Source organism: Brienomyrus brachyistius, unplaced genomic scaffold (genome assembly GCF_023856365.1).
Source record: "Brienomyrus brachyistius isolate T26 unplaced genomic scaffold, BBRACH_0.4 scaffold33, whole genome shotgun sequence".
In the NCBI taxonomy this organism is placed as follows: domain Eukaryota; kingdom Metazoa; phylum Chordata; class Actinopteri; order Osteoglossiformes; family Mormyridae; genus Brienomyrus; species Brienomyrus brachyistius.
The window spans coordinates 165,870-182,500 of record NW_026042308.1 but is presented as its reverse complement, the minus strand read 5'-3'; the positions used below and the strand labels follow the sequence as shown (position 1 = coordinate 182,500).

The 16,631-nt window shown below is 49.1% G+C and overlaps 1 protein-coding gene across 4 annotated transcripts in view; it reads left to right on the top strand.

Annotated features, from left to right (window-relative positions):
- Window positions 1-16,631, top strand: part of LOC125721468 (NLR family CARD domain-containing protein 3-like) — a 181,028-nt gene that overhangs the window by 3,511 nt on the left and 160,886 nt on the right. For 3 of the 4 annotated variants that reach the window (XM_048997403.1, XM_048997402.1, XM_048997399.1), the window contains exons 2-3: window positions 2,689-2,790; window positions 3,320-3,433. In XM_048997403.1, coding sequence (XP_048853360.1) covers window positions 2,729-2,790; window positions 3,320-3,433 — 176 coding nt within the window. In that variant the 5' untranslated portion in view covers window positions 2,689-2,728. Of the gene's footprint in view, window positions 1-2,688; window positions 2,791-3,319; window positions 3,434-8,932; window positions 10,198-16,631 lie in introns of those variants that run through there. The other variant, XM_048997401.1, reaches the window with a different exon arrangement.

Here is a 16,631-nt window from a genome sequence, read left to right as displayed (position 1 = left end):
CTCCATACCAGACTGTGATGGAGGGCAGGGGCGCCGATGATCTTTCTGCTGTCTGTACGGTCCGCTGCAGTCTCTTCCTGTCCTGTTTGGTGGCTGCTCCATACCAGACTGTGATGGAGGGCAGGGGGCACCGATGATCTTTCTGCTGTCTGTACGGTCCACTGCAGTCTCTTCCTGTCCTGTTTGGTGGCTGCTCCATACCAGACTGTGATGGAGGAGCAGAGGACAGACTCAGTGACTGCAGTGTAGAACTGGATCAGCAGCTCCTGTGGAAGACTGTACTTCCTCAGTTGTCTCAGGAAGTACATCCTCTGCTGGGCCTTTTAGAGGATGGAGGAGATGTTGGTCTCCCACTTCAGGTCCTGGGTAATGGTGGTACCCAGGAACCTGAAGAACTCCACAGTAGACACCGGGCTGTCTGATATGGTGAGGGGGGCAGTGATGACGGACGTCTCCTGAAGTCCACTGTCATCTCTACAGTCTTGTGCGTGTTCAGCTCCAGGTTGTGCTGACTGCACCAGAGTACCAGCCGCTCCACTTCCTGCCAGTATGCAGACTCATCACCATCCTGAATGAGTCCAATGATGATGTCGTCTGCAAACTTCAGGAGTTTTACAGCTGAGTTCCTGGAGGTGCAGTCATTGGTGTAGAGGGAGAAGAGCAGTGGGGAGAGGACACATCCTTCGGGGGCACCGATACTGAGGGACCGTGTTTCAGAAGTGACCCCCCCCAGCCTTACTTGCTGCTTCCTGTCTGTCAGGAAGCTGGTGATCCACTGGCAGGTGGCTGGTGACACGCTGAGCTGGGAGAGTTTGGAGGAGAGGAGATTAGGCACAATGGTGTTGAAAGCCGAACTAAAGTCCACAAACAGGATCCTGGCATAAGTTCCTGGACGGTCGAGATGTTGCAATATATAATGCAGCCCCATATTCACTGCATCATCCACCGACCTGTCCTGTAATGCCCTTCAGATGGGCTAAAACCAGACGTTCAAAGGATTTCATGACCACAGACATCAAGGCGACAGGTCTGTAGTCATTCAGTCCTGTGATGGTGGGTTTCTTGGGGACGGGATAATGGTGGAGCGTTTGAAGCAGGAGGGAACTTCACACAGCTCCAGGGATCTATTGAAGATGCGGGTGAAGATGGGAGCCAGCTGATCAGCACAGGTTCTGAGGCAGGAGGGGGAGACACCGTCTGGTCTGGGGGCTTCTTGGATTCCTGTTTCTGGAAGAGCCGGCTCACATCCGCTTCATGTATTCTGAGTTCCAGGGGGGAGGGTAGGGGGGTGATAGCTGTGATGGAGGCCATTGTTTTTGTACTGTACTGTGTAGATGTACTTTGTTTAAGTACATCTGCCCTCCCCTGGTCTGCTGGAATATCACTGCTGTATACATGCACCCACTGCAGTCATCTCTCAATGCAGAGGAGCAGCGGCTCTACTCTGAGTCCCTCCCGAATGACCGAGCTCCTCACACTGTCTCTAAGGGAGAGCCCAGCCACCCTGCGGAGGAAACCCATTTCAGCCACTTGTATTCGCGATCTCGTTCTTTCAGTCACTACCCACAGCTCATGACCACAGGAGAGGGTAGGAAAGTAAATTGACTGGTAAATTCGAGAGCCTTGCATTTTGGTTCAACTCCTTCTTCACCATGACGGACCGATGCAGTGCCCGCATCACTGCTAACGCTGCACTGATCTGCCTGTCGATCTCCCACTCTATCCTTCCCACACTCATGAACAAGCCCCTGAGATACTTAATCTCCTCCACTTGGAGAAGTACCTCCTCCCCGACCCAGAGAGCACTCCACCCTTTTCTGGTTGAGGACCATGGTCTCGGATTTGGAGATGCTGATCCTCATCCCAACCGCTTCACACTCGGCTGCAAACTGCTCCAGTGAGAGCCGAAGGTCACAGTCCAGTGAAGCCAACTGAACCACATCATCTGCAAAAAGCAGAGACCCAATCCTGAGGTCACCAAACCCTCAGTGCCCTGGCTGTGCCTAGAAATTCCATCCATAAAAGTCTAGTCAGAACCTCACAACCTCACACACCAGCTCAGGCTTCTTCTCCGTGCACCAGAGAGGTGATATTCCATATTCCTAGAGCCAACTTCTGCAGCTGAGGATCCCAGCGAAAGTCCCCGCCTTCGACCACTGCCCAACTCACACTGCACCCGACCCCTTTGGCCCTGATGAGCCCACTGGAGGGGGAGCCTATGTGCCTTCTTCAGGCTGTGCCCGACCAGGCCCCATGGGTGCAGGCCTGGCTGTGGGGGGGAAGGGAGGGCCCGGTGACCCACATCCGGGGGAGGGAAAATGTGAATCTATGTTTTTCCTCATCATAAGGGGTCTAATGAGCCGCAGTTCGTCTGGTTCCTCACCCAGGACCTGTTTGCCTTGGGTGACCCTACCAGGGGCATAAAGCCCCGGGCAGCTTAGCTCCTGGGATCACTGGAACACGCAAACCCCTCCACCACCATAAGTTGTCATCTCCAGGAGAGGATGTTGATACATATAATTATAAAAAATGTGGCATTGAAAGTTTGCATTAAACCTCTTTACTATGTGTAATTCTACACATTGAACATAACAGAATGGAGACACAATTCATCAGTTTGATGTAAAAATGCTGAGTACTCGATATTGTGTATTTATCTATATATCTACTTACCATTCATGTTCACAGAGGCCCCAGCAGGAATCATCTGGTCTGGATCAGCATAAAAATGGATGGATCTGCTTCTGAAATGTGCCCCCCTGTGGGGTGTAACGGAAAGAGCCCTGAGAGGTAACAGTGTTACAGCCCACTAGCATGCATGTCTCTCTGGGTCTATAGTCAGGCCATAACATAAAAGTAAACTGGGCTCCTAGCTAGGGCTGGTCAGTGGGCAGCACTTTAATATGTGTAGCTTAATAAAAAGACCTCGTCATCTTCTGTCTTCACCGTCTTCTTCCACAATCAGCCAGTTCTTTTATACTAGAGGTGAGCAACAGACCATCCCTCCTATACAAAATGTCCACATAACAAAACTAAACAAACAAACAAAAACATATATAAACAGGTAAAAAGGAACATCAGTCAAGTCTAGTTATGGAGGTTTTTAACGGTCATACTAAAAGTTTCATATAATATTAAAATTTTAGATGAGACAATTTCCTTAAAAGCTGACTGTAAGTAAGTCTGTTTACATGAAGAGTTTCACAGCATATCAAAGTACATGAAGGCAGAGCAGAAGGCTAAACAGCAGTGTGATGCCGTCCCCATTGTATGAATTATATTTATACCATGAGGGTTTGTTTCCTCTCGCTGCCCACAGTGTCCTGATGAAGAGAGCAGACTCCCCTGTACCCAGCTGTGTTTCCCTGAAGAGTGACGCGTCAATAGAAAAGGGACTCAACTTCAGAGAGGGACCTTTTCCTACAGATCAAAGGTAAATGTGCATTTAAACAAACACTGTTAATGACATTCAGACTCCCAGTCAAATGGCACAGAGACACATACAAGCTATGAGGAAATAACATATTTATAATGAATACACCAATTTTTACCTTTAACAGATTCCTTCACCTTGAGAATTTAAACAAAAGTTTTGTCTGTATTCTATATAAATAACATCTGAGGTAAATGGATGAGGATTACTGTAAAACCTGACTTTCTGTGAGCTGGAATTGGAAGTTATTTAATCGCAAAGTGGATTTTAAATTTCAGTCCACAGCACAGAGCTGGAAAAACCTGGTTTGCCTGTTACCCCCCCGCATGTCCATTAAAGAATGACTCGACAATAGATTGTCGTCTCGTGAGACGGATGCTTCTGTGTTAATAAATCATTTCACTCTCATGAATCCATTAGATTATGCTCAGACGAAGGCTTTAGTTTAACATGTTTAATGGAACAATGTGGCTTAATAATGAGGCAGGATCATCAAAAAAAAGAGAAAGACTGTTGGTTTGTTTGCCAAAGGTGACAATTAAATTTTGCTGATTCAGTGCAAATATAATTAAATATTTTTAGAAGTAAATGAAATTTCTGTAGGATGACAAGTTTAAAAAGTACACAGTATACAAAAAAAAAATCCTGAAAATTCCATACAGTATAGTTCAATAAATAAATATAAATAAAAAACTTTAAATAGTTAAAAATGGGACGTTAAGGCTGGCTGTGGGGGCTGCACATCGACAGCAGGCATTGTGGTGTCTAACGGCAGCAGGCAGGAAAGATCCCCAGTAGCGCTTCTTAGCTCACGGTGGGGGAATGAGCCGGTGGCTGAAGGTGCCCCAAGATAGCGCCTCCTGGAGCCTTGGCTGGGTTATGGACCGGCCAGTGGGGCCAGTGCCCTGGGGCCTCAGGACATTAGAAGCTGTGAGTGGCAACATTTATAGTGCAAGCCATGAAATGCGCCCCCCTGTGGGGTGTAACAGAAAGAGCCCTGAGAGGTAACAGTGTTACAACCCACTAGCATGCATGTCTCTCTGGGTCTATAGTCAGGCCATAGGGCACTTGGCAGACGCCTGCCGCCTGGGGTAGTTGGTACACGCCAGCCGCCTGGGGTAGTTGGTACATGCCAGCCGCCTGGGACACTTGGCACACGCCAGTCGCCTGGGGCACTTGGCGCGGTTTTTCGAAACTCTTGCTGAATGTGTTGTCATAGCAGCGCATCCAAATCCTCAGACCTGCTCGGAGCAGGTTTGTTCTGCGTAAACAAGGATTAGCTCACAGACTTAATCAGTGTCCGTGCATGGAAATGGGTTCAGTCACGGCCTCGCCATTCATATACGTAAAATCAACAAACACATACATACACACACAAACTCATACATACAAACATATATATGAATGAAATGTCATGTTTGTACTTCACTTTAACTTGTTCCCATATCCTGCATGATTGTGCTTCTATTCGATCTGTAATTTTGATAATAAAAGAATAATGAAACATTGGAACCATAATACTACATTCAAGTGATAAATACAATAACTAAAAACTACTTACACGTTTAATTTGTCTGACACTTTTTGCCAGCCGTCTTTTCTGGTTTGGGTCGCTTTTGATGTGTTTCCTTTAGTGCATATTAAATTACTGAATTCATCATACCCTCTAATAAAAGGTCCTGCTCGGATTGCGTGAAAAATTGCGCCCTGTTTTTCGACGTTTTGCGGAAGCCAATGATCTCGTCCAACGAAACAATCTATTGGGAATCTGTTCCCACACGTCGGACGTTCTTTGAGACAACGTTTAACTAAGCGAGACAGTTCACCTGGTCCGGACCAAACTTGATCACTCACCTAAGTTACCATGGCAGCTCAGCAGGGATTAATTTAAGACACGTTGATGGAACGGAATTCCCACTTAAATGAGCCAGACTTGTCAAAATAAGTCAGACTTTCCCCCCAGCAGGCGTGGCCCACAGCATTACAGCCGCGGAGGGCGACCCAGAGCGTTACGGACGCGGAGGGCGACCCAGAGCGTTACGGCCGCGGAGGGCGACCCAGAGCGTTACGGACGCGGAGGGCGACCCAGAGCGTTACGGCCGCGGAGGGCGACCCAGAGCGTTACGGCCGCGGAGGGCGACCCAGAGCGTTACGGCCGCGCAGGGCGACCCAGAGCGTTACGGCCGCGGAGGGCGACCCAGAGCGTTACGGCCACGCAGGGCGACCCAGAGCGTTACGGCCGCGGAGGGCGACCCAGAGCGTTACGGCCGCGGAGGGCGACCCAGAGCGTTCCGGCCGCGGAGGGCGACCCAGAGCGTTACGGCCGCGGAGGGCGACCCAGAGCGTTACGGCCGCGCAGGGCGACCCAGAGCGTTATGGCCGCGCAGGGCGACCCAGAGCGTTACGGCCGCGGAGGGCGACCCAGAGCGTTAAGGCCGCGCAGGGCGACCCAGAGCGTTACGGACGCGGAGGGCGACCCAGAGCGTTACGGACGCGGAGGGCGACCCAGAGCGTTTCGTAGAGTCGGAACTCTGACCTGGAGGTAGCCATCGAGCTCCTAAAGCGCGCAGCCCTGCCAGACCCTGTCAGCTTTCAGGCTGCCTGCCCTGCATGCGCAGCTGGGCCAGTTATGCGGCTGCAGATAAGAGGTCAGGTGTGTTCCTCTGCCAAACTCTGCCCTGCCAGACCCTGTCAGCTCTCAGGCTGCCTGCCCTGCATGCGCAGCTGGGCCAGTTATGCAGCTGCAGATAAGAGGTCAGGTGTGTTCCTCTGCCAGACTCTGCCCTGCCAGGTCAGGAGGAAGTCTAACTGCCCCCCCATCCTTTGCTCCTCCTCGATGTGCCTCTAGCTGCCCAGATCAGCCCCTGGCAGAGTTACCGCCTGTGTTGTAGCTCGTCACAGTGTGTATGACTTGTGCTGATCTCTCTATGGCACCGGCAGATACTGTGTCTGTCTTGGGTTGCGCCTGTGGTAATGGACACCGGGGGGCGCTATAGCACCGGCAGATACTGTGTTTGTCTTGGGTTGCGCCTGTGGTAACGGACACCGGGGGGCGCTATAGCACCGGCAGATACTGTGTTTGCCTTGGGTTGTGCCTGTGGTAATGGACACCGGGGGGCGCTATAGCACCGGCAGATACTGTGTTTGTCTTGGGTTGTGCCTGTGGTAATGGACACCGGGGGGCGCTATAGCACCGGCAGATACTGTGTTTGTCTTGGGTTGCGCCTGTGGTAATGGACACCGGGGGGCGCTATAGCACCGGCAGATACTGTGTTTGTCTTGGGTTGCGCCTGTGGTAATGGACACCGGGGGGCGCTATAGCACCGGCAGATACTGTGTTTGTCTTGGGTTGCGCCTGTGGTAATGGACACCGGGGGGCGCTATAGCACCGGCAGATACTGTGTTTGTCTTGGGTTGCGCCTGTGGTAACGGACACCGGGGGGCGCTATAGCACCGGCAGATACTGTGTTTGTCTTGGGTTGCGCCTGTGGTAACGGACACCGGGGGGCGCTATAGCACCGGCAGATACTGTGTTTGCCTTGGGTTGTGCCTGTGGTAACGGACACCGGGGGGCGCTGGGCCCCGACAGCTGGGTGATGTAAGCTGAGAGGCCTGCCTCCACTCATACTGCTCGCTCCCCTTCCCACCCACTCTCACGCTTCCCCCTGTCCCCGGTCAGCACATCCCCATCACATCCTAATGGGATAAGAACGTTCTGAAGGTTTGAGGCAGCATCACCAGCACTTCAGTTCACGGACAGCTGTGTGTATGTTTTCCCTCACTGCTGCTGGCTGACAGACAAACGATGACCCCTGAAGTGGTTAGTATTCTGTAAGACAGTAGGACAAACTAGATTGAGTGGCGCACGCTGATGACATCATGCACATTATGTCCACTGGGATGGAGAACTGGTGCAGGATGATGATGTGTAATGTTTCATCATATTTAGGCAGCAGTATCACTCCGGCTAGTGGGGGCCCGGGGACCAGCTGGAACAGAAGCGGGGAGGCAGGGATGCGGGCAACAAGCTGATAGGCGCCCCCCCGCCCGTTTGACACTCCCTGCTCACCTGTGAGTCCCAGGCCGGCGCGGCTGTGGGCCAGTCGCTCACAGAGCAGGCAGCTCCATTGATAAGCAAAGCAGAGCCTTATTGAGGGGTGGGGTAGCGGGGGGGATTCACTGTTTGCTGGTTGCATAGGAAGCTGTGTGATCACTCTGTGGGGGGGGGATAACCCTGTAGGTGCTGAAGGACAGATTCGGCCCATTAGTCCCGTAGGTGCTGAATTTAACCAACCAGTTACAACCAGTTTAACCAGTTTCTTGACTGAGGATTGTGAATCAAATGCTGGTATTTAGCTCTGCTAAACAAGTGAATCACTGTAAATGTCACTGGGTACAAAGGGCTGCATAGAAAACTGTCCTTCCTGCCTGCTGTGTCTCTGTGTGCTGGAGCCTGATGTCACTGGTTCTCTTCTGCTGTCATGAGAGAATCAGGAAGCCGCCCTAGTGAATAAAGCTTAACATGGCAGATACATCTTTCCAAACTACAACCCCGATTCCGAAAATGTTGGGATGTTCTGCAAATTGTAAATAAAATCAGAATGCAATGATATGAAAATCTCATAAACCTACATTTTATTCATAACAGAACAGAAAACATATCAAATGTTTAAACTGAGAACACGCATCATTTTAAGGAAACAATAAGGTAATTTTAAATGTCACAGCAACAACACGTATCAAAAAAGTCAGGACAAGGCCATGTTTACCACTGTGCGGCATCTCCTCTTCTTTTAACAACAGTCTGTAAATGTCTGGGCACTGAGGAGATCAGTTGTTTGAGTTTTGGGAGAGGAATGTTGTCCCATTCTTGTCTGATACAGGATTCTAGTTGCTCAACTGTCCTAGATCTTCTGTGTCATATTTTTAATTTTATGGAGCATCCAAATGTTCTCAGTGGCTGGAAGATCTGGACCGCTGGCAGGCCAGTTCAGTACCGGGACCCTTCTTCTATGAATCCATTATGTTGTAATTGATGCAGTGTGTGGTTTGGCATTGTCATGTGGGAAAATGCAAGGTCTTCACTGAAAGAGACGTCGTCTGGATGGGAGCATCTGTTGCTCTAGAACCTGGATATACCTTTCAGCACTGATGGTGCCTTTCCAGATATGCAGGCTGCCCCTGCCATATGTACTAATGCACCCCCACACCATCAGAGATGCTGCCTTTTGAACTGAGTGCTGATAATACGCTGGGTGGTCCTTCTCCTCTTTAGTCCGAAGGACATGGTGTCCCTGGTTTCCAAAAAGAATCTCAAATTTAGATTCGACTGACCACAGAACAGTTTTCCACTCAGCCGCAGTCCATTTTAAATGAGCTTTGGCCCAGAGACGACGTCGGTGATTCTGGATCACCTTCATATACGGCTTCTTCTTTGGATGATAGAGTTTTAACTGGCATCTGTGCATGGCAGTGTGAATTGTGTTCACTGACAGTGTTTGTGGGAAATATTCCTGAGCCTATTTAGTGTAGGATCACACATGCACATATCACAAAGCTTAAATTCCAGGTGGCCTGAGACAAGGCCTACCCTGGTACGAGAAGGCACACATCGACCTAGGCCCCAAAGGGGGGTTTGTGACCTCACACACATAGATAACCAGGGAGGCCAGCACTCCAACTTTTATTGCTCAAAGTTTTAACGACCTACAGAGAACAGAGTGGACCCCAAGGACAGGGGTCCCTCGACTTGGCACACAACCCCCTCCCCAGACACCCTGCCTTACATACCACTCACCGAACAGACCAACACCCCAAAGAAAGTTTCTTTTAAGTTTGGCTTTTGTATATCTGTATATGTATTTACTCTTGACTACTAGTCTTAATATACAGATATGTACAGGTTATGTTCGAATGTGTCTTAACTTTTGGAGATTCTTTTTCTTTGTTTGACAAACCTTCTCCCCCCCCCCCCTTTTCTTTGCCACATTCCTCGGCAACCCTTATCTGATCTTTGTATTCTACCATGCCTATCTAAGGGTAAGATGTGCTTATGACATGAGAATATGTCATATAATGTCTGTATAAAGGGTAATATCTGTTGAGGTACAACCTAAACCACCTGTACCATATACTGGTGTGAGTAATAGAACATAACATAATAGCATAATATAAGTAATCATTAATTAATCATCACAGATGGTATTTGGTGTGAACCGCTAGGCTGGTACGGCATGTTTGGTATCAAACCGAAGGAAAATCACTCCAGTTTCCAAATCTGGTCAGTGGTTACCACAAAAGTGGACGTATCAAAAGTTACACCAGCCTAATGAAAATCACCATTACCAGAGAAGTCAGTCTGGTCATAAATCCCAAAAAGACTGATACCGACCCCCTTCCGAAGCCCGCCAAATGGATGGTCAGCCATTGGTCCAGGACTCAAATTCCTGGTCACTCCTAATCACGAACCTTATGCTATAAAACCTGGCACCTCAGAACAAAAAGGAGAGAAAAATCGGGAGAAAATCAGCGGAGAAGAAGAAAAGAAGAAAAAGGGAAGAAAAGGAGAAACAAGCAGCGTTCTTAAAGCCCGTCGGTGAAGACCCAAAGAACTGCAACTCAGCCCAAGCTTCACCAGAAGAAAGAACCGGAGGGACTCCACTCCAACAACCGCTGCAAACACCGCGCCTCCCTGAGAGCCATCACCCATCAGCTCATCAGCCACTGCGACCAACTGCAAAGACCTCCCTCTTTCCTGCATCCAAGTAAACCAACTTCCTTTCCTTTCTAACAACCTGAACTGTCCTATTCACCTGCTATATTCCTTTAGGTTTATAATCCTTACAAACTGCTTGCTTTGCAGAACAGTTTTTCCCTTTTCAGGTTAATCATTTTAAATCTGGTCATTGCATTTTCATGATTACATCGTTTGTGTCTATTCCGTTATTTCATGTTTATTGTTTGTTAGGTGTAATGTCTGTCTTATGTTAGTTGTAGGAATAAATGCATGTCTTTTTACACAACTTCAGCCTCCGTCATTGAGTGCTCACAATAGTCCCTGCCTCTGTGCGATCTGGCTACTACGCTCTGAAACCTCTAAACTCGCCTGAAATATCGCGAGACTCTCTCTCATCGGCCGTGAGGGGAGCTTCGCTACCGATCGTTTACATTACCTGCTGACGCAGCTCGCTGGACGAGCCTACTAACCCAGGTTATTAAGCGATACTGGTTATTAATGAATCCCATTTGAGTCTCACATTAACAGATATCGGGGATTCACAATTGAGTTTGGAGGAGCCAACCATTCGGCATAACAATTGGTTAATAATCAGCATTAAATAATCATTAATTAAAAGTTAATTAATTTCAAAACATATTGGTGGAGATATAAAAATTTACCTGAGCTAATAATTCCTACATAATTGGTGGAGAATGCGGGCACAAGGTTTAAACTTATTGTGAGCACACAATTTAAACTTTTTATGACTGAACGTACAGTTGAATAAGCGCTACAGTGAACTGGTTGGAAAAGTTGAGGATTAATCGCACTCAGGGCAATCTGAAGGCATATAAGCGGGAACATACGGGCTTAATATAGTTATTTTTATTTCTGTTATTAGTAGTTATATTATTTTGTTTTATTTTTGGTTATTTTATTTTAGTTTATTTCGTTAAAACTGCAGTAAACCTTAACCCTATGTCTGACGAGATTCTCAGATATAGCGCGTTGTTTCCAGGATCGATTCGGACGAGTTTCTCCGTTTCCATATATCCTGGCAGAGATCTCTCTATTAGCGAACAGGAATTCTTGTTACGAGGTTCTAACCTGAATTCTGTTGCGCTTGGACTCCCTGAGATAAGACCGATAGCTTAGCTACCTATCAGGATCTTACTCATATGTGTGTGCCTGCTTTAGACAAAGCAAGTTTAACACCACTTTGCGCTGCGAGCCAAGTGTGTGTGTAATTTGGAAATTGGGAGTCTCCAGTTCTTGAGACCCGCCGTGGTTTCAGCATCATTTGCGACGTGATATAGTGCACTCACTATTTAGATCCGTCGCCGTAACGCGAGCGCTTCCTCGCTCCAGTAATAGTTTTAAGGGGTTAAACTGCGCAAGGCGCAGAAGGCCGCAAGCGGCATGTGCATGCATTAAACGTGTGTGACACTCATTGATCGTCGGCAACCGCCTAGCTATCTCTTTGGTTACGAGTGCAGTCTGCGAACGCCACTCTAACCACTTAGAGATCAGAGCCCTGAAGGCCTGCCTGACGCCGTTTTTTTTTTTTGGTCACCAGTGACCCTACCCCTTAGGCTCACTTGCCTGGGACCCCCCACAAAGGGAGCAACGCCCCATTGAGCCTCTAGTGGTCAGTCATAGAACTACCACTCCATTTCGAAATTGCGCCTCTAGTGGTCAGGCATAGAACTACCACTCAATTTCGAAATTGCGCCTCTAGTGGTCAGGCATAGAATTACCACTCAATTTTGAAATTGCGCTTCTAGTGGCAAGCCATAGCAGTGCCATTCCATTGAAATTGCACCTCTAGTGGTCAGCCATAGTAGGTTAACATCTGAGTTGGGTCTCTGGTGGTCATCTGCGGTAATACCAACACGCATAATTGGACACACAGGTTCTTGCCTGAAAGCCTTAATCAACTTTTTAATCAACTTGATTACAACACATTAACATCTAATTAGGTTATTGCTGCATAACTAACTGATGTTTTCAATTGAATAAGAAACACAACTCATTGGGTTAGATTTCTGTTTTACCTTTTTGATTTATTTTAGGTTTTATTTCACTTTATGCTTTTATTCACTCCCTCTCCCCCAACAAGGGTACTTGCATAGAAGTTCAACCATTATTAACAACGGTCAACATACACAATCACATCAGAGAGTCGTTTGGTTCTGATCAGTTGAGCTCTTCCTGTGCTAGGTGCCTACCATTCGCTCTCTGTTGGTTGAGCTTGTCTGTGGCTCTGCTGTCACTGCTTACGATCATACAGTTTGTCAGAACCGAAGGGGAGTTCTCAGCAATTGGACGCCCAAAAGCGTGCCATCCCGGCTGCACCCACTGACTCATTAAGGGCAAGGCTGACAGGTACCTCAGGCGGTCATTACAACTTTTGAGCAGGACCTCGTCTAGGGTGAGTTCGGAGAACGGCCCTAGCTTGGACTCTCACTAGGGTGGGTGATACCTGAAGGCTATTTTGCCAGCCTTGGTCGAGTCAGGTCTCAGGTAGTGCAGCCGATAAGCTGAGCCCCACCTGGGTTGTCTCAGTTGTGCGTACAGAACACCCCCTTCCAAGTTGACATTGCTGGGGATCGGGGAAGTGGGAGCCGGACTCAGGCCTGCTTGGCTGGGATTGAGCTTGTGGGACGTGCCCTGTTCAGGAGGGACACCTGACAGCATTCAAACCTCTCTACCTGCATCACTAGCTTAACACCGCAACAATTCGGATAGGGACAAGTAAAGCAGAACCTGCTAGTGGTCCCCCTTCTGGTCAAAGCGGAGTTGTTCAACAGAGCCCAACCCAGGGGTAATCTGATCTGCAACAGCAAGCTAAGTTTGAATGCAGTCCCATTGCTTTTGAAGCTCTTGTTTTCCACTTTCTATTCCCAACTTCTCCTGTCATCTTCTGACACTGTCAGTAGTCACAGACTGACAATTTCCAGGATAAGGTTTTATCCTTTACCCCTGACTAGGGCATCTCTCAAGCCCTAGAGTAACTCACACTGTTCTAACCTGCAACAACTTCTCCCAGGGAGCAATTTTTGTTTGTTTATTTTGTCGTGGGTAACTATTCCCGTGGTTCACTACACCCTTCCAGTTACCCATTGACAGGCCCCAGTTCTACTTTATTTTATTTTGTTGGTTTGATTTGTTCACCCCAGATTTAGGTGTCAGGCCACCCACCTAGGCAACACCCAGCCTAAGTATAACCGATTTCTGCGGCCACCCTGCAGTTGACCGAGTCACAATGATCCACATGGAAAGCCCCCTCAACCAGTGGAAAGATTTGGGTACCTGGCCTGATGTTGTGACTTCTGACTTCCTGCCCAGTCATGCCGATCTCATACGGTCCAAAGCAGCTGACCAAATTGAGGACGACATCGCTGAACTAATGGCCATGCCACCCACTCAGAAATGCGGGAGTAAAAGGCTAACCAAAGCACTCGGCTCCCTCGCACACAAACTTCTAGCCAGGCTGAAGATAAATGAAAAGGAAACTTCCTGTCTCCAGCAAAGGGTGCAAGCACTCCAACAGCAGGAGAGAGACACCCAACAACTTCTGGCTGAGACACAGCGAGATGCGGCCCAAGCTGAACATCGCATTAAGAGCTTCGAGCAAGAACTCCAACAAAGAAGGTCTCCGTCCCATGAGGAAGAGGAGACAGAAGAAGGCAAGATTCCTCAAACAAGCAAGAAGCTTCAACAGGCCTTGGAAGAGCTCAGAGCTGAAGCTGACCAGCAAGAACAGCAAGCCAGAGCCACCAGAGAGAACCTCGAAGCCAGACTGGACCAGGCCGAAACACTGTTGGACAGAGCCCACACAGAGCTCAAGAACAAGGATGCTCGGATCCAGGCCCTGGAAAACCATCTGGCTGAGGCACAGAGATGCCTGCACAAGCTGAATCACCAGCTAATCAGCTCCCAAGAACAGCTCACCGATGCCAGAACGAAACATCGAGCTGACGTAGTAGAGATTGACTGAATGAGACAAGAACTAATACAGGCATATGAGGTAAAGTCAGAATTTGGAGCCTCCTACAATTCAGTGATGGCACCGACTTCCTCTCCGACAGTGCTGTTTCCCCCAAGGCACTCAGACTGCGTTCAAGGGACCTCTCATCGGGACAAGTTACCTCCTTGCCCATCACCGGACCTTGAGGAACCAAGCGCCTGGAAGGTCTCTCTCAAAGAAGGCACCCCAGATGAAACAGGTTTACTGAAGCGATACCAACACCGGGTTACCACAAAGGAGCTTGATAAAGTAGCTCGGAATATCGACATGTTTACACCTGACCCCATGGGGGGCCACGACATTCATACCTACCTCCAAGACATTGACTTCCACCTCCAAAGACTGGACAGTGTGACTAATGAGGACAGAGTCTACCTCATCAGGATCACATCCAGCCTGGAGGTCCGCAGCTTCCTTGATCGACAGCCCAGTCGAATCAAGGCCGACTCCAAGCTGCTACACGAAGCACTGATTCAAGAGTTTGCTGAGTCGGAACAAGGTATCGGCGTCGCCTTGGATGTCAAACAGAGCAGACAAGAGACTCCACAAGCCTACTACAATCGCCTTCGTCGGGCATATTTTGGGTCCAAAAATGAGGCAGACATGGAAGAAGATGCAACCTTCAAGGCTCTCTTCCTTCGGAATCTCCACCCAACCTTAAATCACTACCTTGGGCTCATGGCTTGTCCCCACACCATGACAAGTCAACAACTACGAGACCTTGCAATCAAGGCATACCACAAACAAAGAGCAGCAGCCGAGAAAGCAACTAAAGCGACGGCAGTGCTAAATCTTGGCATTACAGACTCCAACCTGGCATTGGAAGGTGGCCACCCTCATCCGCAACCACCAATCCATGACCGAGGTTGGACAGCAGCAAGCCACAGTGAGCGCTACCCTGGTCCGCCTCCACAGCAGTTGAAGACCCGGCCAGGCCGGTGGGAGGCACAGCGCTCTCTTAACCAAGGGAAACCAAGACCCACAGAGCCTTGGAATAAGCGGGGAGATCGGCTAGGAAGCCAGTTCTCTAATCCAAGCTCTCCACTAAGTTCCCGACGGAATCAACCGCGGAACTGGAAAGACAGGAGGAAAAGTTATGAACCAGACTCGAAGCCTGGACAAACCACGGAGAAAGATGAGTGGGTTCTACTCCAGTTGCTGCGTGATTTCTTTGCTCAACATCCCCTCAAGGGTCAAGAGGACTTTCGGAAGAAAGATCCAAAATGACTAGGACTGAAGCACAAAACACGCAGGACCCCACCATCCTCACCAGAACCCAAACCAGACAATGCCCATGGACTCCCATGGACGTCAGCCCCAAGCGACACTCAACAGCTATCGACCTTCCCTACCAGAGATATTGGAACAACTGAAGACGTCCCACCTCAACTAGGAAAAGCTGCCGACTCAGGCCTGGTAAGAGCACCTGATGTTGCCGTCACCAACACAGAGCTCGATCAAGAGGATGAGCCCCCACCAGCACCTGACAACGCTGTCCTAGTTGTGTGCCGTGACTCAGAAGAGCACCACCCCTACTGTGGTGATGCCGCACCAATTCCTGGCCAGGCCCTTGTGCCACAGCTCCTGGGAGATCTGGTGGAAAGGGGGGTAGCCAAGAAATTCTACCTCTCCATCACCCTGGAAGATGTTCTCACCCTGGAGGCCCTCATTGACACTGCAGCAGACATCACCCTCATGTCAGCCAGTCTTTTCTGCCAGGTGCAGCACCTATCCGCCCAGAAGAACAAAACCCTCCAACCGAGGAAATGCTCTTCGGACGTGCAGGCATATTCACCAGTGGGCACCAGGATGGATCACATGATACCCCTCAATTGGTCCATTGGTCCCATGAATGTAATGCACCCAGTATACATTTCCCAACTTGAGTCCATTCCTCTCCTCATTGGGAAAGATTTGCTGAACCGGTTTGAGCCGTTGTTAGACTTCCAACATCTGAAAATTTGGGCTCAAGTTATAGAACCACTGCCACTGTGGAAACCTGACGCAGCCACACGGGAATGTCAAACCCTGGCTGCATCCTCAGACCTCACTCCACACCATGGAGAGTACCCAGCTGGAGATCATCAGAGTACCCATGCCAGCACCATGACTCCTTCCTGTGTAGGCTGGACCCTACCCCAGGATCCTTCAGCCCCAAGATCAGGAAAGGCATATGGCTCCAAGGCATTGGAAGTCACAGATGTGGTAATGACCATGGGGATAGAAAAATCTCCAGTGACAAAAGGGACTGTATGTCACATGGAGCTTGTTGACGACCAACACCTGACAATCCACGCTATAACTGCCCAGCTTTACACAGTACAGTCACCCAGCTGCCACTACTATTCTCGGGAGGGACCAGCAGCACCCAGCATTTTGGACACGCCAACGCCAATGGAACCGTCGCAACACCACTATGTTGATGAAAATGTCTGTCAAGACACAATCAC